The 27,402-nt window shown below is 43.3% G+C and overlaps 1 protein-coding gene across 1 annotated transcript in view; it reads left to right on the top strand.

Annotated features, from left to right (window-relative positions):
* The window catches only part of SLCO4C1 (solute carrier organic anion transporter family member 4C1), a 174,391-nt gene that overhangs the window by 68,962 nt on the left and 78,027 nt on the right, over positions 1-27,402 (top strand). The window contains exons 3-4 of the mRNA XM_030193420.1: positions 18,820-19,008; positions 26,746-26,842. Of these exons, the coding sequence (XP_030049280.1) occupies positions 18,820-19,008; positions 26,746-26,842 (286 nt within the window). The remainder of the gene's footprint in view (positions 1-18,819; positions 19,009-26,745; positions 26,843-27,402) is intronic.

Genomic DNA, 27,402 nt, shown 5'->3' with positions numbered 1-27,402 from the left:
GGGGGGGGGGAGGGGGGGTGGGGTGGGGGGGCACAGGGAAGCAGGTAGCCACTTTTCTTTAAAACATGCCAGCAATTTGGTTTTTCATCGTGCAGGGGGCAGTGGGGAGATGACAGCTCAGGCTTTAACGACAGGTCTGAGCTGACGTTAATTTCTGGTGGTAAGTGAATCATTGCTATCATCGGTATGGTTAGTGCATTCCGAATTGTCTACATTTCAATGGTAGTTTCTCATTTGCATTCCAGTTTCGTTAGCTGCTACTGCCGTCGAAAAATAGGCTTTAGTGCATGGAAAGGATAGGAAATTCTTCCTTAAGGGCTCATTTAACGATGAAAAACGTTTAGTGGCATCTGGGCCTAAGTCTGAAGTTGGCAGTGGAGGAGAAGGGTACATATAAGAGACATTTACCCAATGAATGGAGTTCCCAGGAAGGAGTGTAGGGAGAGATAAGAGTGGAGAGGTACTGAGGAACTGCAGAGTGAATGCAAGTCAATACGATACTCTTTTAAGCAGTTTAAAGTGAAATTGAAAACTCATTTTTTTCAGAAATTTGGGTTAACTGACTTTAAGGTGACCTGTGGAGATTGAAAAGGAAGTCGCTATGAGTGTTTTTGGGGTGATTGTTTCCGTGCTCTAATTTGATGGAGTTCTTGTCTTTTGTTTTGTTGACTTTTAAATTGTACACCACGCTGACTTTGTAAAAAGAGTGGTATATCAAATTCTTTTAAACTATTAATCAAAATATATATCAACCACAATTGGGCTAATGTTATCGTCATCCTGGCTGTGAAGATGTCATAAAGCAGAATGACGATTGGTGATATCTTGTGTAATAGCACAGTGTCTCCCTTGACAAGCCGGAGGGCAAAACAGGTCCCCATCGGGAGTTTAAAGCTAAGTGCCTTTTGAAGATGACATTGTTAAAGCTAAGTGCCTTTTTTTGCACTGCACACTAGTTTACAGCATCAATTAAACTACAAGAAATGGTGTTAAGGGTGACTGGAGGATTTTGGCCAATGATGAAGTGAGGGTCCACTTAGTGCTAATGTTTCTGTGAATTTTCACTGAGCACTATGGACATTTGAGATCTTTTCCTCCAGTTTTAAGCGCTTGATATCCATATCCACAGGTTTTTTTTTGTTAGAAGTTATTCTTAAGGTCTGTGGAAAGTTTTCTCTGTGAAGCAATTTTATAAAGAAAAATAGGTACTTTCATAAATTAGGGGCTTGCTAAAATTTTACTCTGTAAGCATGTACTTGTGTATGTAAAATGTGTATATATTGTAATTCCTCCTGCACATCCACACAAACTGTGCCCCCAGGAATGCCTACAGGCAGATGGCAAGAAAGTGGGTATACAGTTTATGTGAGTGTACCTTTTACACGTGTGTGTGTGTGTGTGTGTGGTTCTGCAATCTTTTTAAAGCCCTTTTCTGTATGTAAAACAGGTTTTATATGTGGTCAAAACCTTTATAATAAAATGTGTATTTTATGAAATACGCACATAGGGGTAATTCATTAAAGTAGGCATTAACATTTGGGTGCCACTTATGCATATAAATGTTCAGAATGCTGGCATATGTGCATATAAAGAGAGAATAAATGTATACGTGCTAGATGTGCGCCTATGCGGTACTCTGTAAATATGCACATATCTGCGATAGTGCTTATTTTATAGAGTGATGTGTACACAGGCAGGCTCTGAGTGGAGCATGAGTGGGTTGCACATTTATTCACATAACTTAGACTAGTATAAGTTATGTGCATATCACCGGCACCTGGGCACACACTTTTATAACAACTGTATGGCTGATGTACTTGCTGGTGTCTAAGCATGTACAGATCAAAGAGTAGGAAAGGTGGGCTCTTCCAAGAAACCGGAGCAGTGTGTTAATTTGTATCTTGGAATAAAGGTTTGATTTTATTATACACGTCTGCTCCAGTTTCTTGGAAGAGCCCACCTTTCCTACTCTTTGCTCTGTGCATCTCTTTGCGTAGGACCTTAGTGTACCTCCACCCTTCAGGTGGCTTGTTTTTCGTGCCTAAGCATGTACACATGCTTATACCTGATTACCTGGTATTCTATGAAGGAAAGTATTTGCCTATTTTTCTTTATAGCAGTGATCTTTGCTAATTTTTAAGTGGTGGTGCTTTTGATCCAGAACTGCTGAAGGATATCTTCCCATGTGGAACTACAACACCGACCAGTGTGCCAATGACATCCATCTCCACCAATCTGTGTATCTCGAATAGCCCCCTTACCTAGGTATGTGCCACCAGTCTCTCCCTCCCCATCCTTTCCTTCTCCTCAATCAGGTCCAGCATCTCTCTTTCTGTCCCCCCCTCACCATGCCAACCCAGACTCAACCTTTAAAGGCAGTAACAAGATGTGATTGCTCCTGTCAGGGGCACCACCATCTTTCAAAATGGCAGTGTCTGATCCCTAGCCTTGCATTCTGATCCCCTGCTTGAAGAGTCAGTCTGCCAAATCAATGCTTGAAGCATTACCTTGTTTGGCAGACTGACCCTTAATGGTGTGTTGGAATGTACTGCTAGGTATTCGGTGTTGCCATTTTGTAAAATGTTGGTGCTGGAGGCAGGAGCGATTGAGCAGGTGAGGGTTTGGAAGGTCAGAGGAGTGGTTGTGGGGGAATCAGCAGAGTGTCAAGTGATGTCTGAGGCAGCTGTGGAAGTGTCTGGGGGGGATCAGGGAACTATCTGGGGGCATGAGAGGTCACTGGGGACTGCCATTGGTGCACAGGCATTGCTTTATAGAATAAGCGCCTATATACACTTCTCAACCCTATCCCAGCTTTGCCCAAATGATGCTTCCAGGAATGCCTGAGAAATTGTTTAGAAGTGCATGTTTTCTTGATATGTACACCTGGACACAATTTTTTAATTGACTGTTTCTACATGTAAAACACGCGTTACATGTGGAGAAAGCTTTACAAAATAACTTCAGTATGTTTAGAAACTAATTTGATACTGCACATTAAGCTAAGATGACATTCATTTGAGTATTTATATACCGCTTAGACCTAAGCGGTTTAAAGCTTCACTTTACAGGTAGTGGGTCTGTCCCTATTGGGCTCACAATCTTGGTAGTACATTGTACTACTGTTGTACCTGGGCAATGGAGGGTTAATTGACTTGCCCAGGGTCACACGGAAATTGAACCTGGTTCCCCATGATCTCAACCTACTGCCAACCATCAGGCAGCAGCAGGAATCAAACCCAGTTCCGCAACCCGCTACACTAGCCACTCCACTCCATCTTTTACAATTTTGGCAGTGTTGGCAGGTTGTTGCCTGTGAGAGGCCATGATAAACCTTGAACCTTATGGACTGCCAGAACCTTACAGGGATAGGTGTTGTTTTATATAGATATGTGGATATTCTGATCCTCTCTGTCAAATACTGGCAGTTTCACAGCAAATCTCTCTAAAGCAAGATGGCAGTGGAATTTGGGAAGTAAGTGCCATTCAGTTTTCTGATCTTTATATCAAACTAGTTTGGAAAAGTGTATTCCTTAATGGATCACACAAGTGCCACATGGAAAAATTCTTACCTGATAATTTTCTTTCCATTAGTCTCAACAGATCAATCCAGAGACTTGTGGGTTGTGTCCCTCTACCAGCAGGTGGAGATAGAGAGAACCTCTGAGGTTTGCTATATGTGGACCTGTGCAGCCAGCTGAACCTCAGTATGAACGATACCAAAGCAGTGGAATGAAAACAATAGAAAACTCTTCTGACATTGTGAGACCAATTGCCCACATACTCCCACCATTTCTATATTTATTTATTTATTTTTAAAAATCAAACGAAGGAACATTCAGAACAACGGAACCCGAAAAAAAACTGACCAACAGCAACAAAACTGTAGACAGTAAACCCAGGGGGTGCCTCTGGAGTGATCTGTTGGGACTAATGGAAAGAAAATTATCAGGTAATAATTAATTTTTCCTTCCATAGCGTCTCACAGATCAATCCAGAGACTTGTGGGTTGTACCCAAGCAGTCCTAAAGTAGGGCGGGCACCCCAACCCAGCAGAAATCACCGACGAGCCAAACATCGCATCTTGCCGAGCTGCCACATCTACCCGATAATGACGAGTGAACGTATGGACCGAAGCCCATGTAGCGGCACTGCAGATATCTTATAGAGAAACCAAACGGGACTCTGTATAGGAGGAAGCCTGAGCTCTCGTAGAGTGAGCATGAATTTGCGCAGGGGCTTGCTTGCCCAAAGCCACGTAGGTCGAAGTGATGGCCTCCCGCACCCAACGGGCTATGGTGGCCTTGGAAGCCATATGCCCCTTCTTACTGCCTCCAAAAAGTACGAAGAAATTCATTCGTCACCTCCAAATACCTGAGAAGAGCCCATCTCACGTCGAGGCAGCGAAGAGCCTGGAATTGCTCAGGGTAATCTTCCTGGCGGAAGGCCGGCAAATGCAGGGACTGCCCCAAGTGGAAACGAGAAACCACCTTGGGCAAAAACGAAGGGACTATCCTAATCGATACCCCCGCCTCCATAAAACGCAGGAAGGGGTCTCTGCAAGAAAGGGCCTGCAACTCTGAAATTCTCCGAGCGGACGTAATGGCTAGTAGGAAAATCGCCTTCAAGGTGAGAGCCTTAATCGTAATCCCCGATAAGGGTTCGAAAGGAGGACGCTGAAGCGCTTTGATAACTAGATTAAGGTTCCAGGATGGCATAACTGGCATGTGAGGAGGGCACAAACGATTTACGCCCCTCAAGAAACGAACCACATCTGGGTGGAAGGCAATGGACGCCCCCTGAAGCCAGCCTCTAAAGCATGCCAGAGCTGCCACCTGCAACTTTAGAGAACTCAACGAGAGTGATTTTTGTACAGCCTCCTGAAGAAATGTGAGGATAACTGATACCGAAGCCGCTGACAATCCCGAACTCATACACCATGTATCGAAGGTACGCCACACCCTAGCATAAGCTATTGAGGTGGATCTTTTCAGAGCCTACAGCATCGTAGCGATAACCGGGTCCGGATACCCTTTTCTTCTCAACCTTGCCCTTTCAAGGGCCAAGCTGTAAGACCAAAGGGGGAGGGATCCTCCATCATGACTGGCCCCTGCAGCAAGAGACCGTCTTGCGCCGTAACAGAAAAGGATGATAGAACAGAATCCTGATCACATCTGCTTACCAGGGTTGTCTGAGCCAATCCGGGGCCGCTATGATCATTTAACAGGGATGACTGGCAGTGCAAGTCAGTAATCTGCCCACCATTGGCCATGGGGGAAAGGCATAGAGCAGGCCCCTGGGCCAAGGTTGAAGAAGGGCATTGATGCCTTCTGAGCACAGCTCTTGTCCCCTGCTGAAGAAACGGGGAACCTTCACATTGAATGCGGTGGCCATTAAGTCCATCTCTGTCATCCCCCAATGGGCAGTTATCTGATCGAAGGCCAGAGGGGAGAGCGTCCACTCCCCGGCTCCAGCTGGTGGTGACTGAGAAAGTCTGCTTGCACATTCTGTGACCCTGCTATACGAGCTGCTGTCAAGAAAGAGAGATGAGTCTCTGCCCAACGGCAGATCAGAGCCGCCTCGCGCGGTAGGGGTGCACTCCTGGTGACCCCCTGACGGTTTACGAAGGCGACCGCCATCGCATTCTCCGAAAGAACTTGAACTGAGCAACCGCGGAGAAGAGACAGAAACTCCCGAAGGGCCAGATGAATCGCCCGTAACTCCAAGCAGTTGATGGACCATGACGCCTCCGTCGAAATTCAAACGTCCTGGGCCGTCTGTTGCAGGCAATGAGCCCCCCCCAGCCAGACAGTGACACATCCGTGGTCACTATCTTCCAGTCCAGGTTTGCCAGAGGAATGCCCGACACCAGATTCTTTTGAATGAACCACCAGTGCATGATTGTGTGAAGACAGGCCGAACATGGCACCCGAACCTCGTAATCCTCAGAGAGCGGAGACCAATGGCTCAGAAGGTGCCACTGGAGGGGGGTGCATGTGAGCTCTGGCCCACTTTACCACGTCCAAGGTGGAGGCCATGGAACCTAGAACTTGTACATAGTCCCAAGCCTGCGGGTTTGGAGTTTGAAACAGCACTCATAACTGAGCCTGTAACTGCTGTGCTCGAGCTGAAGGAAGAGAAACTATCCCTGTTCGGGTATCGAAGCACACCCCCAAGTATTCCAGCGTTTGGGAAGGCGTTAGGCTGCACTTCGGGAAGTTGATCACCCAACCAAGCAACTGAAGCAACCCGACCACTTTGTCAGTTGCCCGCCGACTCTCCTCGAAAGAAGACGCCTGCACAAGCCAGTCATCTAGATTGGGATGGACCTGAATCCCTTCCTTCCTGAAATAGGCCGCCACTACTACCAGGACCTTGGAAAAGGTCCGAGGCACTGTGGCTAGGCCAAAGGGCATCGCTTTGAATTGAAAATGATGACTGAGCACTGCAAAGCGAAGAAAGCGCCTGTGGGGAGGCCAGATTGGAATGTGTAAATAGGCCTCTTTGAGATCGAGAGAGGTCAAAAACTCCCCTGGCTGTAATGCTGCGATCACCGATTGGAGGGTTTCCATGTGGAAAAGTCGAACCCATAAGATCCTGTTGACGCACTTGAGATCTAAGACGGGTCGACAAGAACCGCCCTTTTTTGGCACCACAAAATAAATGGAGTATTGACCGCACCCTCTTTCTGCTGGGGGTACAGGCTGGACAGCACCCAGCCGTTGTAAGTTGAGGAGGGTGTGTCGAACGGCCTGCACCTTGGCGGGACATTTGCAAGGAGATTCCAGAAAAGAGTCTACTATCGGACGAGCCAATTCTAACTTGTAGCTGTCTCTGATAACCTCCAAGACCCATTCCTCGGATGTTACCTTGGTCCACTCCACCAGGAATAGGGACAGTCTGTTCCCAATAACTGGCTGGATATGGACCAGGGCCCCATCATTGGGCGGACCTGGCTGCGGGCTGATTTCTGTTACCAGAAAGGAAGGCCCGCCTGTCACCTCGAAAGGGCTGAGGCCTCTGAGAAGACCTTGCTCTCTGAAAAGAGGCCCCGCGACCTGGACGGTAACACCATGTATCCCTAAACTTAGGTCTAGTTCCCGCCAGTCGTACAAACTTGGGCCTGTCCTCCGGGAGGTGCTGGCCCTTAGAGTCACCGAGGTCCTTCACAATCTGTTCTAAGTATGTCCCAAACAAAAGCTTTCCCCTAAAAGGAAGCCTTGCTAAACGTGACTTAGAGGCCTCGTCTGCTGCCCAATGCTGCAACCACAGCCAGCGATGTGCGGTGACCGCTAGGGAAACCTCCTTCGCTGAAGCCCTCAAAAGATCATAAAGAAGATCCGCAAGGAAGTCTAAACCGGACTCCAAGGCCGGCAAAACAACCACGAGATCTTCTGGAGAGGAGGCTTTCTGTACCCACGATAAGCATGCCCGTGCCGCATAGGAGCCACAAACTGAAACCTGCAGGGAAAGGGCCGCTACTTCAAAGGACAGCTTCAAGCAAGTCTCTAGCTTACGATCCTGAGGGTCCTTGAGCGCTGCGCAACCCTCCACAGGGAGAGTGGTTTTCTTAGTGACCGCTGTGATTAAGTAATCCACCGTAGGGACCTTCAGCAAGTCAGGAGCAGGTAGCGTGTAAAGACACGACATAGCTGTAAGCAATCTTAAACACACTGCCCGGCGTATCCCACTTCGCTGAAATTAGGATCTTCATGGCCTCATGCACATGAAAGGAACGAGGTGGGCATTTGGTGCCAGACATAATAGAGGGCACCAGATCTGTTCCCCCTGATGATTCAGGGGGTTAATGGCCAAAACCTCAAAAGCCCTAACAATCAGGGAGGGAAGCTCTTCCCTGAAAAAATGGTGGGCAGCCATTGGATCATCCCCCTCCTCAGAGGGCAGGGTGACCTCATCTGCCAAATCCAAAGATTCTGAGGGAGAGCCAAGAGACAAAACCGGGCCATCTGTGTCAGATAGCTCCTCGGGATCCAAAATCTCCACCCGGGGACGTTTTGGCAGGAAAGACTGAGAGGCTGCAGCAACTGAAGTTTTTCTGAGGAAGAGACGGGGCTGCCAGAAGAGAAGCTCCTGACTTCTTCAAAAGAAAGGCATTAATAAAACAAAATCCGGGGCAAAAGGAACTGTAAAGGACTCCCCTGCTCCCTGTACATTGCTTCCCTCCATTGGAGCATGTGCCACAGAAGCACGCTGTGCCTCTTGTCTATCGCGCCTGAGAGGAAAAAATTGCGCCCGCAAACACGCGCTGCACTAACTGCCCCGAGAAAACCGCCAAAACTATCCCCTGCGCTTCCGACTCACCGGACGCCTGAGGGGAACCCCCGTCGTGCTGTACACCCGCTGCGGGCTGATGGCAGCAGGACTCACACTCCCTCGATGCTGCTGTCCGGCCCCCACCGGGAGCAGTGCTTAGCCGCCTCAGAAGGCATTGACATGCTCCACAAATGCCTGCTCCAAAACTGACTTGGCAGAACGTCTAGTTCCTCCATATGATTAAACAAAAACAAAGTCTCTTAGCTTTTTTTTTTTTTTTTTTGTCAGGAGAGAAAGGAAACATCCGATCAGGCCAACAGCCCCGGGCGACGGAGGAAAGGTAGGGGGAGACTGGGAGGGACCTGGTACCACCAGGTGTACACCACAAGCTGCAAACAGCCACTCAACCCCTGTCTGTGCTAAACTAGGCCCAAAGGACACCAGTAGCCAGATCAAACCAGATCTGCACAGAGATGTCCCTCCACCTGCTGGATAGAGAGAATACTGAGGTTCAGCTGGCTGCACAGGTCCACATATAGCAAACCTCAGAGGTTCTGGCTAGAGGCCATCAAAACAGCCTAAAACACTTCACATCAAGGCTTGATATAACTTCCTCATCACAGAATGTAATTCTTTCATGATAGTAGCCTATTGATTTAAGAACTGTGTTCCCTGTTCTCAGAAGTGGGTTGTTTCCATCACGTATCTCTGTCTGACATTTTCATATGTCAGGGAAATGATCATGTGTGCACTCTTCCATTTGGCAGGCTGTACATTTATTTTTAATGGCAAAGCTTATGTAACTCCCTTTGCCTCCAGTGGAGCAGTATGGAGGTTAATTTAAAGGGTCTGGGGGCATGGTGCAAATTAGGGATGTGTATTTGTTAGTGTGCCTTAAAAAATTTTTTAAGTGCACGCAGACATATTTGAAGGTCCATTGTCAATTTGCAAGCATTTTATTTTTTTAAATTAAAACTAATGTGTGAAGTGAAATGAAAAGTCCAAAAATCAGGAAAATGGACTAAATGAACAGATCTTATCCCCCCCCCCAAAAAAAAAAAAATTGGGGGGGGGGGGGGGCTGTTCGTATTACTATCTATTCTTATATGCATTTAGTTTTGCTAATATACTGAACTATTCTCTTACATGTTAGGCTTATGTTTTTCACAAAGGGGAGAGAGAAAGGATCACATGGCATGGAACCCTTTCTGCAGTGAATATCACGTTTCTCTAAACTGCAGTTATTTCTTTGGTGTTTTACTTGTGATAAACCTGTCATAAAAAATCCCTTTAAAAGAACATCTGATAATTTTGTAATCCGAGAGCACTTTTCTGGCAGGCTTCTTTATGAGATGTAGCTCCAGCAACAGCTAAAGGAAACCACAAGCCTTTCTTAAGAAATGACCTAAGCATTGCAGGGGAGCTTGTTGGTGAATTCTGTGCCTTTTTGAGAAGGTTGAAACTTATTCATTGCAGAGATGACCATTCATTTGAAATCAACATCTGCAGTTACAGTGAGCTTGTAACAGTACACAGTTTAGCAACCCTTCTGGAAAGGTGGGGCACATTGAAGGTGTTAGTTCAGAAAGAATGGGCAGCAGTATTTTCTTTTCCTCATTTTATATCCTTCTTTCCTTTCCTTCTCCTTGACTTTGTTTTCACATTTCCCCCCCTGGAATTGTCTTTTTGAAGTTCTAGGCAGCCTGACTGACCTTGAAATTTGATGGTTGGGGATTTTAGAAACCTTGGTTGTGAGGAGGCCAGCTAGAGAAAATCTATTCTCACATCATGGAAATTCTGGGAAACTTCCACAGGAAATGAGTTAAAATTAAGGCTGTACACGGATTAAAATTTTTAATCACACAATTAGTTGCATGATCCAAATGTGCACCATCTCCCTTCCTCCTCTCCCCTGCCCTCCCCTCCATGGGCACCATCTCCTCCCTTCCCTCCATTCATGATCAATATTGTTTCTCTTTCCTTCCTTCTCGTCTTTGATCCTTCCATCCTCTATTTCCAGCATCCTTCCCAGCCCCCCCACATCTCTCGTTCCTCTTTATCCCCCCCCCCCCCGTGACTCACATCTATCTCTGTCTTCTTTTTTTCTGCTTCCTTTTTCTTCCGTTCCTCCCACCCCCACCGCTGCCACCGTGGTCGCATATTCCTTTCTGTCTTGGGCACCTCTTCTTACCTCTCCTTGCACTGCATTCCAGCGGGCCCTCTCTCCTCTGTGGCTCCTTCTCCCTGATCCTCAATGCTGCAGGCTGCACTGAAAACAGAAGCGTCTCTCTGTAACAGGAAATTCTGAGGTGGAACTTCCTGTTACAGAGAGACGGTTGCGGGAAGGGTGAGAAGCAGCACTGTTTTCAGTGCAGCGGTGAGGAGCAGGGAGAAGGAGCTGTAGAAGGGGGCAGCTGGAGTGCCGTGCTTGGAAGGTAAGAAGAGGTGTCAGCTAGTTGAGGAAGGGTGACATTAACGCGTTAAGAAAACTTTAACGCACGTTATTCATTTAACACAATTGCATTATTAATGTGTTAAATGGACAGCCCTAGTTAAAATCTCTACAATAATGCAATTTTTTGTAGCTCAGTAGTGATGTTATATTTCCACAATTTATGAGACAGACTACTTTTTTTCCTACAGTTGGTCATTAATTTGATATTATTGACTTAAGGGTCCTTTGTTTACTAAGGTTTGCTAATGGATTTAGCACGTGCTAATGATTAGCATGTGCTAAGTGCTGCACAGCTCTTTGTATACCTTTGGGCTGCATGGCACTTAACGCACACCAATTCTTTAATGTGCACTAAATCTGTTAGTGCACCTTAGTAAAAGGACCCATTAGAAATTTGTCTCCTGTAAATATCCATTTTTTTCAAAACCAGTGTGTGTATTGAGTTAATTCCACAATTTTTTCAGAAATATACCTTAACTCCTTTTAATAGCGCATTCTGCTTTTCTTCTTATAATATCTTGGAATGTATAGTACATATGAAAATCATTTTACAAAACCAGTTGTATGATGTATAAAACACCAAAATTCAACCACAGAAAGAACAAGGGGAGAAAGCATGTGCAGTGTGGCTGATGACATTGTTTTCAGCCCCTCTGTGCATGTGTTTGTATTTGTGTTGTTTTTGTGTATGTCTCTGACCTTGGAGGCAAGAGAGAAAATGTGGCTTGTACTGAGTAGTTTCCAAACATTCTGTTTTGGGAAAGAATAATAAAATGAATTCAAACATTAGATGGAACTGTTAACAGATTTCAAGGGTGAATTTTATAGCTTAACCACAATGAGCCACTGTCCCATGGCAACAGACATTGGCTTGTTTTTCTAATGTCAGTTGACAGTAGATACAGCAACGAGTAGCAAACCATACTGTTGAGTCACCAAGCGGGCAATTCTATAACTGGTACGTCCAGTTAGGCGCCGGAACTGGAGCCTATTCCATAAAGTAAAGTAGGTGCCTATATGCCATTATAGAATACTAGCATAACCAGGTATTAACATACCTACTGTAACATTTTAAGTAGGGCTTCAAGTTAATTGCAGTTAACTCTGCAATTAATGCATTAATTATTAATCTCAAATAAAAAAAAATTAATCGTGTTAAAACATTTCCTGTCTTTCCCAAACATCTCTTCTCTCTTCCAGTCCCAACTCCTCTCCTCGGAGTGATCTGGCATCTTTCCTGCCCACTCACAATTCAATATAAGCCCTCCCCTCCAAGCCAGTCTACCTTTAAGATGGTCTTCTGTTGGTTCCCAACATGGCAGTGTTGCACATATGCTGCCTGCAGCCTGGTCCGAAGCTTTCCCTCTGACCTATCCTACCATGCTGAAACAGGAAGTGATGTCGAGAAGAGGCACAAAGGGCTGGAAGAAAAGCTTTGGAGCAGGCCGCAGGCAGTGTATATGTAACACTGACGCTACTGCTACCTGGAACCAATAAAAGGTGACCTTTAAGGGTAGATTGGTTGGTGGGGGGGAGGGGGTTGAGGGAGGTGGAGCCCGAACCCTGGGTGGAGGGAGGAGAGTGAGCTGCCGACCCAGAACCGGTGGAAATGGCCGAGGCAGTGAGCTCCAGCAGCTATGATGAGCTTGATGCTGCTCACAATGAGTTTGGTGTTGCTGCTCATGAGGGTGGACGGGATGGAGGGAGAGGTGCTGGACAATGGAAGGAAGAGAAGAGAGAGATAGACCCCAGGAAAGAAAGAGAGAAAATTGACCTGAAGGAAGGAAGAGATGCTGGAGATGTTGGATTTGGGGGTGGAGGTGAGGGAGAGTATCATTCATTTAGGGAAGGAAGGGGGGATGGGATTTGATATTATGCCTCTCTGTGGTTACAGCCAAGCGGTTTACATATTATATACAGTTATTTATTTTGTATCAGGAGCAATGGAGGGTTAAGAACATAAGAGTCACCCTACAGGTCAGACCAAGGGTCCATCAAGCCTAGTTCTGTTTCCAACAGTTGCCAGTCCAGGTCACAAGTAACTGGTAGAGTCCCAAAAAGTAGCAAGATTCCATACTACTTAATCCCAGGGATAAGCTGTGGCTTTCCCAAAGTTTATCTTAATGTAAGCCCCCTAGTCCCATGAGCTGACTCTGTCCTACATGTACCTGAATAGGATTTAAGTGTGTTATCATGGCCTGCAACATTACCTCAGTGTGCTCATGTAAAGACAAAGGGAAAAGCTTCATTAACAAACTAACCTCGTCTCGAGTTTCAAAAAAAAACTTGGGAGGAAAAATATGTGAAAATCTAGAGAAAAGGTATTACATTCTAAAGGAAAATTTTGTAAGTAATTATATACAGGATAATCAAAGATGACGAAATTAAAGTTTAACAGAATATGTTTATTCCACAAGGACTAGTTGAACTATAAAGGTTTTCTAGAACCTTGGTTAACAGGGGTGCAAGAAAGAAAACTATACTTCTCAATGTATAAATGCAGGGATAAATGCAAAGGAAAGTTACAAATCAAATGTTTCTTCTCTCTCACTTAACAATAAACTATGTGGCAACTTCTCTTACAGCTCAGAACACTTTGGTGTATACAAAAATCAGAAACTTCTTTCCAGATAATAGATTCTGCAGAAAATATGATATTGCACTCTAGTACCGGTACACTTTCTCTCAGGATCATGAATCAACCAGGGAAGTGTGCCTTTATCCCCTGATGATACCCTCTTTGTGTCAGTGTTTCTTTAGCTCAATGAAAACGGATAGAAAATGTAGTCTAGTTCCTGGATGTCATAGGTGCAATTGTTGAACTTATCTGATGGTTCAAGCTTTCCTTGGGTCTTCTGCTTGCATGGAAACGGTGGGGCCCTTTTTCTTCTTTGTCCTCCTCCTGTGTAGGGTGATGAATGATCAGCTGCAGTGGAACCTACTGCCTACTACTAAAACCAAAATAAAATGGAGAGAAATCACCCCCTTATCCAAAAGTGTGTGCAACCTGTCACTCAGGATATGTTCCTAACAAAAATCTCTTTTAGTTTAAGAATCTAAATACTGGTTTGGACTAACTTTCTCTTAAATAAAAATAATTATTTGTATATGCTAAATGTTATCTGACTATCTCAGACTTTGTTTCACCTCACTATCTGTTGTCTTCTTGATTGACTCTCTTCAAAAATACTATTCACTTCACACAAACAGTAGCAATCACCTAGACAAGATTACTGAGTCTCCAGTGACAATGAAGCCACAGAAGAAAAATACCCTTCTCCACTTCAGAATTCTCAGAAATTCAAACACACTCTGAACAGAATTCTCAGAAATTCAGACACGCTATGAAGTACACCTGAAGCTGACACATATCTCAACCCTTTCACAGTTCAGATTTATTTCTATATGAAATTTAGATTACCTTAAACACACTCTGAATAGAATTTTCAGAAATTCAAACACACTCCGAATTACACCTGAAACTGAGACATCTCAACCCTTTCACAGTTCAGATTTATTTCTGTGTGAATACCAGAATAATAATAAAAAAAAATGCTCCTCAAGCTGTACATGCTTTGCAGGGTGCTTACAGAACTGGTATGTATTTTAATTCTCTCCCCTTCCCTTTAACTTCTCACAGCTTTTCAGTTAAATGAAAAATCACTACTAGGTAATTCTAATAATTATCAGAATAAATTTTTACTTTACACTTTACTATAGAGCAGAACTTCGTTACACCAAAGGGTCCAAAAAGTTTAAGTCTATCCAAAACAGTCACACTTTATTTCTCACTTCCACTCGCTAAACTTCTTCATATATTACTCACACAAATTACTTATTTCTTCAGCTCACACTTTAACTTCCCAGACTCTCAGACATCTATTCCGCCCTGCCTGTTCATAGTCCAACTGTCTTCTTTTTTTCTCTGTCCTGAGGTTCCAGAAAATTCCCCAGAAACAGGTTCCTCTAGTGAACTGTGCAGCCAATCAGATTCAAGCTATGCAGATTTATGTAGAAGAGGGCTTGGCAAAGTAAGCCCTGCAAAGCTCACAGTTAAAACAGTCAAAATTATCCTAAAGAAACCTTTCATGTTCACTTTTAACATCATACAACATCTTATAGCCATGCTTTGAGGAGAATTATGTGAAAATCTGCACTTTTGAACCTCTTAAACCCCCAAAGAGAAATACAATTTAAAGCATTTTATATATCAAACTTCTTTAAAGGTCACAGCACCACTTTAGGACCTCTGGGCACCTGAATTCTATAACTTATAATCATACACAACCATCAAAACATTTTAAACAATTTATCTTATATACTGGTCTCAGTACTATTACTACTACTACTACTTAACATTTCTAGAGTGCTACTAGGGTTACACAGCGCTGTACAATTTAACAGAGAAGGACAGTCCCTGCTCAAAGGAGCTTACAGTCTAAAGGATGAAATGTCAAGTTGGGGCAGTCTAGATTTCCTGAATAGAGGTATGGTGGTTAGGTGCTGAAGGCAACATGGAAGAGGTGGACTTTGAGCAAGAATTTGAAGATGGGCAGGGAGGGGGCCTGGCGAATGGGCTCAGGGAGTTTATTCCAAGCATGGGGTGAGGCGAGGCAGAAAGGGCGGAGCCTGGAGTTGGCGGTGGTGGAGAAGGGTACTGAAAGGAGGGATTTGTCTTGAGAGCATTGTGAACTATTTCTGGGCTTCCCTGAGCCCCCCCCCCCCCCCCCACAACTGAAACAAGCTTCTCCCTTCAGGCAAACAAAATAATATTTAACCGCAGGTTATATTAAGTTAATAATGGTTTGTGGAGTTTTTCTCCCAAAATGTGTCCAAAACTTTTTTAAATCCCAGCTAGACTAACTTTTTACCATTTGCTCCAGTAAAGAATTCCAGAGCTTAACTATATATTGAATGAAAACTTAGTTTGTTTTTAAATGTACTACTATACCCCCCCCCCCCCCCCCCCAGTCTTTGTACTTTCTGAAAGAGCAAACAATTGAGTCCTGTTTACCTGTACCACTCCATTCAGGATTTTATAGACCTCTATCATGTCTGTCTTTTTTTTTTAAATTATTTTATTTATTCATTTTATATTTCATTTATGTCCAATACATAAATGGGAAAGAAAAGAGAAAATATCAATTAAAACAAACATTAAGGAAAAATATCATCTTTGTTAGTCCACAGTTGGGGGATCCAAGATCAGGAAAACAATCTCATCTCAAAGAAAATAAGAAAAAACACGGAATGGTTAATCTTACAATTCATATTTTCTGAGGGAGGAGGTTAATCGGTAATTGCAGCCGGTACAGTGGTAACTTAAAGGAAGTTGCTGCAGAGGGTTCTTCATCTGTTCTTTTATCTCCACAAACTCTTATAGTTTCCTGGGTTCAACAAATAAGTAATCAGGAAATAAAACACAAGGGAATCACTTTAGGAAGGTCCCACCTAGGGCAATGATTCTTGGCTTAAAAGCCAAGAGTTCACACCTCCTAGTCTACGATTCCCTTGATATGTCAGGAAATATTTATCTTTGAACCCAAAAAAACTATCAGCCATATGTCGGAAATACAGTTTCAAAACATTGTTCCTATCTAAATCAAAGGCAAAAGTCACTAATAATATAACTCTATATACAGGGTATTTTAGGAAAATTTATCTTTCTCAAGTTATTTTTCCTTAATTGGTTCGCCAGAAGTTCCAATTTTTTACAAAAAACATAAATTGGCCTTCATTACCAGATTAACTGATTTTCATAGAGAAACCATTTCCAAAATCAAAGTCTTTATTTTTTTATCTTGGACTTCCACTTTGTTAGATAAGTATTGATATAATCACATATTTATTCCTATAAAATTTTTGACATCTGAAGAAGAGAGTTATTCACACTCTGCAGCACTTCCCATAGTGCGTCCATTGTGACATTGTTTGGCTTCACCAGGTCCAATTTCTCCACAGAAACTGCTCCAGATATCTTCGGGGGGAAGAGCTCACGCTCCAATCCCCCAGTTGGTTTATTATCCGGAATCAATGCTGCGCCAGGACCTCCTTGGATCGCGTGAAAACCCTAACCCACTTCGGGCATTTCCACTGTCGACCTCCATAGCGAAGTGTTACTGTTTCCGGGTCTTGGAGATGTCATGCCAACAGGGGGACTCAAAGTCACTCCCTCTTCACTGAGATTCGGCAATAAAGCCTTGCTGTTCCCCGAAGCAGGAACCAATATCCCTGACGTTATGACCCCGAATCTCTCCAAAGTAGACTGAGAAGTGGTGGGAACCCTAGCCGTGTTCGAGGAGGGCAACACCACGGCTTTGCCTTTCTTCTTCCCCATTCTCTGGGGAGCGTGCCTACTTCTTCAGGTATTCTGGTGTAAAACGGGAACTCAACTAACGTACGTCCTCCCTCGATGCTATCTTGGATCCTCCAGTTTGGGACACTCTTTCTCTGGTTTCTCCTCAGAGGCCTGTCTGATATGGGTAACCCTTCAGCATAGCCCTCTGAGTCATTGAAACACGGAAGCCCCTCCACCACTTACAAGGTGGTGTCCCTTCGGAGGGGTATCATGTCTTTCCCTTAGCCATCTCTTCTCCAAGCTAAAGAGCCCTAACCTCTTTAGTCATTCCTTCTAGAGTGTCATTTCATCCCTTTAATCATTTTGGTTGTCCATCTCTGTACCCTTTCCAGTTCCACTATATATCTTTTTTGAGATAGGTGACCAGAACTGCACACAATACTCATGATGTGGTTTCACCATGGAGTGATACAGAGGCAATATGATATTCTGTTTGCTCAGATTCACAAGGAACTGCAAAAAAAAAAAAAAAAAAGTGGAAGAGTAGCCTAATTGTTAGTACAGTGGCCTGTGACTGCAAGTCACTTAACCCTCCATTGCTCCAGGTACAAAATATGTAAATCGCATCCCAAAAAATGTATATTGGAATTAGAAAAGGTACAGAGAAGGGCGACAAAAATGATAAGGGATGGGACGACTTCTCTATGAGGAAAGGCTGAATGGCTAGGGCTCTTCAACTTGGAGAAAAGACAGCTGAGGGGAGATATGATAGAGGTCTATAAAATACTGAGTGGAGTGGAACGGATAGACTTGAATCGCTTGTTTACTCTTTCCAAAAATACTAGGACTAGGGAGGGAAATGCCATACCATAGGAGGGGGCTGAGAGAGATGCTGGACCCATGTGGTTGGAGGGGGAGGAATGGAAAAGTTTCCAGGTCCTGTGGAGGAAGGGAAAAAAGTGAGAGATACTGAATCCACGGATGGGGGAGGGGAAGAGATAGAAGAGAGAAACATTTTCTGAATTCCAGGGAGGAGGGAGGAGATGCTAGACCCTGGGCTGGAGGGCAGAGGAAGAGAGATGCTTTACCATGAGGGCAAGAAGCAAGGTGCCAATGCTGGAAGGAACTTTTGGTGTGTGAGCTGGTGAAGGGGGTCAAATGTGTGTGACTTGGTATGAATCATTGTGTCCCAAACTGAAAGCTATCCTTGTTGGTTTGGATCCAAACCAGTATTAGCACCTTGAATACGGAAGCACAGGAGGGGTTAGCTGTCAGGATCAAATCGGTTCATATTGGATGTAGGTAAACTGTTCTTTCCTTTTTTTTGTAAATGAGTAAGTGAATTGTTCTTAGAAACATTAAATACTTGCATGATGTCATTTTATGAGATGTAGAATTACAGGATATTTTCTCCCCACCAGATATCCTTGTTAGACTAGAAACTCATGTAGAGTAGGTCTGTGAGTACTCTGATGAAGCAGAAAATGGATAAGAGGGGAGGGGAGTGGAGGTCTTATATTTTTCCATCATTATTTGGGATAACACGAATTCTTAAGTTTTAAATGGGATCATATTGGATAAGAGTTTGGAAAGCTCTGCCTTGACAGAATGGCAATGGTGGTAACCTACAAGGGGTAATGGTCACAAATCTAAACAACTTCCTGGGCAGACTGTACGGGCCATGCAAGTCTTTATCTGCCATCATCTACTGTGTTACTATATAAAGAATGTTCATATGTAAAAAGACATATATAGCCTAAATATTAATACATTTTTCTCTCTCTCCTTTTTTTAGAGACCTGTCATGTTTCAGGAACCAACAGCACCATTCCCTTGTGCAGATCAAAATCCTCCCTTTCTAACTATCTGTATGTGTTCATCTTTGCACAATTGCTGATGGGCGTGGGAGGAACTCCTTTATATACATTGGGAACAGCCTTTTTTGATGATAGCCTCCCTGTGCATAAATCTTCTCTGTACATAGGTATGTATTCTTTTTTAAAGCTTTGGCATTTAATTGGTGAAGAATAGCATTGTTAAAAAGTCCCAAAGGTAAACAAAAGTAAAATATTCTATTCTCAATATATCTGAAGTTATGCTGCATTTGCATATACTAACACAAAATAAAACTGGGTCAAACTTCAAGTGTCAACAGGGGTAGTTTACCTTTAAAAACTGCTTGCTCATGGCCCCCCCTCCCACAAATGAAGTGTGGCCGCATAAACATTTATAGTCGCAGATAAGATTCAGGAGCTTCCTGCAAATCAATAAGTCAAGACCCCCTCGTCTGACAGAGGGGTACCCTCTGCCCTGAAAAACCCTTCCAACCCATCATTCAGCCAATGATGGCGAATGTGAAATCCCCTTGTAAAATCACTTGTTTACCAATTTGTCAGTTAATTTTCTTAATGCCTTTAGACCACAACATCGATCCCATAAACTTAGGTCTAGGAATATCATCAGACCATCTGTGACTACTTTAGGGAACCACTTCAACAGAGTGGGGAAATCTCTCTGCACCCACTCAGTAAACTGCCTTCCTGTGAAACTGATGTAATCCTTCCCACCCAAGTGAACAATGATAATATGCGGGGCACGAAAATCTGCTGACTCAGATCTCAGCTCCTGGAGTAATTGGTCCCAATACATACTGCGAATTCCCATTCAGACAACTGCTATACTAAAGTCCTTGAGTGATGGATGAGGTTCATATGGTTGCACAAGTGCCCACTGAAAAGCCCAAACCACAAAGGAATGCCCGTGACGCAGAGCTTTTATCTTCTAGCACCCACCTAGCTGAGTCTAAAATTTAGAGAAAAAGGAAATAGTTAATCCCTTATTGCTTCTCTGGCCTAATGTATTTAGTATATACCCCCGATTTCCACCTGTCAATAAGACAAATAACCTACGTTGAAAGCCCCGTCTTAGCCTGTCCCTGTCGCAGCCCCAGCTCAAAAAGACTGTGAACCAGTCATGGGGATTTCAACCCAGAGCCTCAAGTTCTCTCCTTGTCATGGCCACAAACTGAAAACTTGTGAGCGGGGATAGATGTATCAAAAAAATAACTCCCATCCACAGGACGTCACTCCAAAAAAGACTGCACTTTGGAGAGAGGATAAGTCACCCTCCTACTACTCTGGTTTGTCTTACAGCACGCTACCTGTATGTGTAGAACATCTCTCGTAAAACACACGTGCTCTCGATACAGGCTCAACCGACCCTCCCTCCCCCCATGTGCCACTTTGGACTGTGCCACCAATTCACTGAGCCTCATCTAGCCTGGAAACCACCCGCAAGGAAAGTCTCGTCAGCATTATGGTAACCACATAGCAAATAATTAAACATAACTAGAAGCCAAATAGAAACAGAACTAATACTGACCACCTCCCACCGATATAGCTCATTTGGGTCACTTGGTGCCTGGATGCCCTGCTCCATACCCTGAGCAAATGTGCTGGAATTTACAATCGGGAAAATGACAGGCCGCTTTACTATATCTCCAGCAGACGTCACTCTTGGAGCCACCAGGGCATCCTGCCATCCCTGTCTGTCCACCGGTGGACACTCCTGATCCAACCCGATTGCTCTGTGCTGGCCCATAACCAGTTGCTGCTCACTCATTGACATAAAAGAAAGGTGTCCAACCCATCCTGAAGTGCACCTTATTCATCATTTGAGTCAACCATATGTTGACATCCTGTATTCCCCAGTTCATAAATTTAATGCCAACCATCTTGTCCCTAAAATACTCATTGTAACTGAGCCAAGCCCAGCCCTCATAATCCTTATGGTGCCCAATACAGGAACAGCATAAACCAGTAATAGAACCAGATTGAGATGGGTTGTGATGATTAACCGCACTTGCTAGTCTCAGGAAAGCTCAAATCCAATTAATAATATTCTTGGCCACCTTCATTTCCACCTCCTCCTTTTTCTTACCTTTTTTATTCTTCAGTTTCACCTATTCCCCTCCATCAGCTTAAATATATCAATATATTTTCATGTTACAATATGTTTGCGCAAGTTTCAAGGAATGCCTTCCCACAATTCTGTTATTGCTATCAAAGTGGGCTGCCCAGCCTTCTGCAATTCCCTCCCTTTAGGGTGCTCTGGAGAAGATGATGTGGTAGAAGAGGAGTCCAAAGAAGAACTGAACCCAGAGGAATCCTTCCCCCCAACCACGCTATCCCAAAACCCCAGAGCTGTGGTCCACCTTTCTAGTCTCCACCTCTGTATGTTTTTTCCTGCTAGGCCCATCCATAGCACTTATGTCACCTGGTTTCGATGCAATCACCAAAGGAGCCAAAATCCATTTGGCAAACCACCAGTATCACCAACTGCCTTCTTCCAACACCATCTGATTTGCCGCCACAATCATACTCCACTGTTTGCAACTGAGGGACATTCCTCCATGCATCTCTCCCAGAAGGACCTGGCTGATCTTCAGTAGGAGGATCTTCAATAGAAGGACCTGCACCTGGGTGAAGGATTGAGGAGACATGAAAACCCAAAGCCACCATGCCCCCACCATACACCCGGGTAATCTTGATACAGTAACCAACTTGATCCTGGCTGCAAAGTGCCAGAAGGACCATATTGTGCATATAGTGGATAGAGGTACCAACCTAGTAATTGCGGTGATCTGTGACCCATCCATGGCTGAGATGTGCCCCCAATGGCCGAACTAGCTGATGGCTACCTTCCCCTGATAGCCCAGCCCCAGTGCTCCCCGATGAAAGGGCTCAGATTGATATGGGTGACCACTTGTTTGCCAACCATAAGGGCTGCTAAGTTCCAAAGGAAGATTTGAGATCCCTCTCTGCCTTGAAGGGAGTCTGAGAAGGAATCCTTCCATCTGCATTGTCAATAGAGCTGTCCTAAGCAGAATTCCAGATCCTTCTGGTAGTTGGGAACATTCCCCCCAGCTGCATTGTAAGTACAAACCTTCCACCAAGTGCATCTTGTGGACCTACCACTATGAATAGATTGGGTGTACCCATAGCTCCGCTGGAATTGTGCACCGCCATGCCTGATGCAGAAGAAGATACATCAGGAATCACCCTAGTGGCCTCAGTGAGAGCTTTGTGACTTCTGCCTAGTAACAGTCCTCCCTCTCTTCTTTTCCCCATAAAGGCTCTACTCTTTCCCTTAGAAGATGAAGCTAACCCACGGCCTCTCATAATCCTAGATGTTCCACACCCTTTTAAGTTCTCACTGTGGACTCGCCCACCAGACTATCGGCTATGAAAGAAGAGACTCCAACTGACCCAGACTCTTCCACAGCCTCCGACAAACTAGCCATACTCACGGGTGGCTGAGGTTCAGCAGGCAGGGATTAGTCTATAGAGTCAAGCTCAAATTGCTCCCAGCTCTCCATCTTATAAAAAAATAAGGCCTGCTGGCACTACGTGCAGATCGCAGGCAAGGAGGATTTTAGATTGTTTGGAACTGGGCAACATTCTGGGGAAGGGGGAGCCTATTCCAGAAAGATGGGCTCCACCTTAACTAGAGTGGAACCAGATGTCCAAATCGGTATTTTCGAAACCTCTTTTTAGACGTTTTTCTCTGAAGTCCATCAGAAGAACATCCAAATCTCAAGGGGGCATGCCATAATGGAAAAAAAACAAAAACGTCCAGTGCTAAAACTTAGACATTTTGAGCTAGACCTGTTTTTATAGCTGCAGTGGGAATTAAACCAACTTCCCCAGGATCAAAGTCTGCTGCACTAACCACTAGGCTGCTCCTCACAAGAGGTACCCCAAATGACCAGATGACCACAGGAGGGAATCGGGGATCACCTCTCCTTACTCCCCCAGTGGTCACTATCCCCCTCCCACCCCCAAAAATGTGAATAAAAATATTACTTGCCAGCGTCTATGCCAGCCTCAGATGTTATACTCGGGTCCATTAGAATAGCACGCAGGTCCCTGGAGTAGTCTAGTAGTGGAGCAGTGCACTTCAGACAGGTGGACCCAGGCTTCTACCTCCCCCCCCTACTTGTTACATTTGTGGAGGAAACTGTGAGCCCTCCAAAACCCACCAGAAACCCACTATACCCACATATTGGTGCTCCCTTCACCTGTAAGGGCTATAGTAGTGGTGTACAGTTGGGGGTAGTGGGTTTTGGGGTATCAGCAGACAAGGTAAGGGAGCAATGGTGAGATGTCTACCTGGGAGCATTTTTTTAAAGTCCACTGCAGTGCCCCCAAGGATGCCCTTTTGCTTTCCTGGGATGTCACTTTTCCACTATTCTACCTGATGCCAAGCTTTCTATTTTTCTTTATAACATCTGAGTCTTGTTTATCATTAGATTTGGGCTTTGAATTCAGATCTATAGATGAAAAGGAGGTCTCATTACATATATCTAAATACCAGAGTTCTATTTTTCCATACTTCATAGCAAGAGTGTACATTCCCTAATTACCTGTCCCAATGCAACTGAAGCTTTTACCTCATCAGTGCATGTAAATGGTTTCACTTCTGTGTGTATTCTTTGATGCATTGTGAGGTTTACCTTCTGACCAAAGCTTTTACCAGACTGTACATGCAAATGGTTTCTCTCCTGTGTGGACTTTCTGATGCACTTTGAGATTTACATTACAATCAAAGCTTTTACCACACTTACAACATAACATGTGAATGGTTTCACTCTATTGTGCATTTTCTTGTGTATATTGTACGTTTTGCATTTGGATGTTTTTTGTTTGAAGATGGAACAAAAAATAAAACATCCAAATCACAAAACGTTTTTCCAAACAGCATTTTCAAAAGGAAAAGATAGAATGTTTTTTTTGTAGAAAATGACCTTTCCTTTTCTGATTTTGGATGTTTTACATTCAGACGTCATATCCAAAAATGCCCCTTGTGCATTTGACTTGCTCAAGGTCACAAGGAGCTGCAGTGGGGATCCCATGTTGTCAGGATCAAAGCCTGCTGCACTAGCCATTAAGCCACTTCTCTATTTTGGACAGTTTACATTTGGACATTGTTTGTTTGAAAATGGACCAAAAAATAAAACGTCCGTATCACAAAATGTCCAAAATACAAAACGACCATACTATTTTCGAAAAAAAAAAAAAAAGATAGACATTTTTCTTTTTTGAAAATGACCTTCTTTCCTGTTCTGGATTTGGAGGTTTTGTGTAAACGTCCAAATTCAGACTTAGACATCATATCAAAAATGCCCCTCTGTGTGTACAAAAACAGCAGCATCACTTAACATCTTATATATGTAAGCACCAGCGCTTATAAATGTAGGTGAGCATTTTTACTACCTGCAGGTGTAAGAATTGGCCCTTTATAAGTGCTGTATCTTACAAAATTCCACTTATAAGAGCAGCCAATTCAGTACTGAATCTCTTAAAGGTACTTTTCTACATATATACTGTATATATATATATCTTTTTATTAAGTTGGTTCAAAAATACAAGTACAACTAGTACAAATGTGGTTCACAAAAAACAGAAGAGCATCAAATTATAGGCAAAACACACAGTGGTTTCTTATCATAATAGCTGGTAACTAGAGTCTTTTTTTGTATCCTCCTTATATATGAACATGAGAATAGCCATACTGCGTCAGACCAGTGGTCCATCTAGCCCAGTATCTTCCAACAGTGGCCAATCCAGGTCATCAGTACCTGGCAGAAACACAATTATTAGCAATATTCCATGCTACCAATCCCAGGGCAAGCAGTGGCTTTCCCTATGTCCATCTCAATTACAGACTATGGACTTTTCCTCCAGGAACTTGTACAAAACTTTTTTAAACCCAGATACATAACCGCTATTACCACATCCTCCAGCAATGAGTTCCAGAACTTAACTATTCTTTGAGTGAAAAAAATATTACCTCCTATTTGTTTTAAAAGTTTTTCCATATAATTTCATTGAGTGTCCTCTGGTCTTTGTACTTTTTGAAAGAGTGAAAAATCAATTTGTTTTTACCCGTTATACTCCACACAGGATTTTGTAGACCTCAATCATATCCTTCCTCAGCCGTCTGTTCTCCAAGATGAAGAAGCCTAACTTCGTTAACCTTTCCTCACATGGGGGGAGTTCATCCCCTTTAACGTTTTGGTCACTCTGCTTTGAACCTTTTCTAATTTCACTGTATCTTTTTTGAGATACGGTGAACAGACTTGAGCGCAGTACTCAAGGTGTTACTTTTCTATGTTTTTAAGGATATTTTAAATATGAGTGCTAGGCACAGTTATCCCCTCACTCTTATAAATTCCTGGCTGAAACAAGCAAGTTGATGACACCTATCCGTTCATTGGATGAGGTTCGAAAGTTGATGAGGAAGTTCTTTAAAATATACTTGTACCTGTGCAAAATCAGGAATTCACACAGATTTGAAATTTTATATGGGATGTCCAGGAAATAGTTTGAAAGGGTTAATCTATAACTATTTCAAACTGGAATTTGTTGCCAGAGAACGTGGTGAAGGCGGTTAGCTTGACAGAGTTTAAAAAGGGGTTAGACGGTTTCCTAAAGGACAAGTCCATAAACCACTACTAAATGGACTTGGGAAAAAATCCACAATTCCAGGAATAACATGTATAGAATGTTTGTACGTTTGGGAAGCTTGCCAGGTGCCCTTGGCCTGGATTGGCCGCTGTCGTGGACAGGATGCTGGGCTCGATGGGCCCTTGGTCTTTTCCCAGTGTGGCATTACTTATGTACTTATAACTGTATTCAGCACAGCTGAATATAGCAGTATGAAGGTAACTTTATAACAAGGTATCTGTTAATTGAGCAGGAAGGCGCCTGTTTCTAGCCTGTTTGAAATTTTATTTCATTTTTTATCAAAGAAAAAAAAATCAAAACTGATAGTACAGTTGCCAGTACTATTAATTTGTAACATAAAATACTATGTTAAACAATTATACCTCTGTGTCAAACTTTATTTTAAATTAGAACTCCCCTCATCTTTGTCTTGGAACCCCCTTTTTAGCCTATTTCATAAAGACACATGGGAGTGCTGTATGTCTTTATAAAATATACCTGTGCTTTTCAGGTATCCAGGTGGGAGGGTTCTCTGCTCTATTCACTGGACCTAGGGTAGATGGTACAGGGGTCCAGATTGGACTGACAAATATTAAAGGACACTCAATTGACAATACAGACAAGAAATTCAGCAGACTAGAAGAATCCATAACTTCTCAGTCTGATCCTGGCAGCACACATTGGATCCATCTTTAATCTATGCCTAATCCCTAGCCTTCAGATATACAAATACTTAATGGAACTGGTAAGGATCTTAGGAAAGTCACTTAACCCTCCAAACAGGTACAAACTTAGGGCCCTATTTACTAAACCGCACTGTAAGAATATATGGATGTCTCTAGCGTTAGTGCGCGCTAAAAATGCTAGCATGCCTTAGTAAATAGGACCCTTATAGTGCAAGCCCTTTGAGGACAGTGAAACTCCTACCGTACTTGAATGTAACTCGCCTTGAGCTACTACTGAAACGTGTGAGCAAAATCCAGATTATCCAGATTTAAGAATGCTTCCTGTTGTTTACTTAGTACTAAGGGTCAACAAACAGGTTGGCAGTGATATGATTTTATTGAAGTAAATGCATTTATGACCTCTTAAGTCATTCATCAGGAATTTAAGTCCTGGGACTCTAGCTTGATTCAAGAATTAGCTTTTATAACCTAACTGTGATATTGTTTTTGCTAGGCGTGTTTAAGCTAATTGAAATGTCTTTCTTTTAGGAATTGGCTATGGCATGTCTGTAATCGGTCCTGCAATTGGCTATGTGGTTGGAGGGCAGTTACTAAATATCTATATTGACTTCGATAGTGGGCAACGGTAAATCTCATTTTCTTGTTTTTGTGTGGTATTGTCTAGACATCTTTGGGTGCATTTCTTAAGATCTCCAGTTCTTTTTTGCCGTAGTGATGCCTCCTTATCTATAACATGAGAAATGTAGCTTCGTCAGAATAATAATTGTGCGTAATTCTAAGCTTTCTCCATGTACCATAGTAATAACATCATTAGTTTTCCTTTTAAACAATAATTAAAAGGGCAATTTTGAAGCTATTTCTGTTGGTACAACAGTTCTTTACTGGCAGAAATAGGACTTTATCTAGGTCAAAGTAAATGAGGTGCATGTATGCTTGTTTTGAAGATTCAGCAAAGTACACACACAAAATATGTACTTACTTGGTACATGCCACAAACTGCAGCTTCTGTGACTCCAGGCAAGCCAGTTTGACCCTCCATTGCCCCAGGTACAAAATAAGTACCTGTATATAATGTTTAAACTGCTTTGATTGTATTCACAGACAGTAAATCAAATTCTATCTCCTTCCCCTTTATAAAATTACCTGCTAAGTACACTGTTTCAAAAAACAAACAAACAAAAAACA

The sequence above is a fragment of the Microcaecilia unicolor genome, chromosome 2 (assembly GCF_901765095.1).
Source record: "Microcaecilia unicolor chromosome 2, aMicUni1.1, whole genome shotgun sequence".
Lineage (NCBI taxonomy): Eukaryota > Metazoa > Chordata > Amphibia > Gymnophiona > Siphonopidae > Microcaecilia > Microcaecilia unicolor.
The sequence above is the reverse complement of the archived record's forward strand: the minus strand, read 5'-3'. Positions and strand labels throughout refer to the sequence as shown.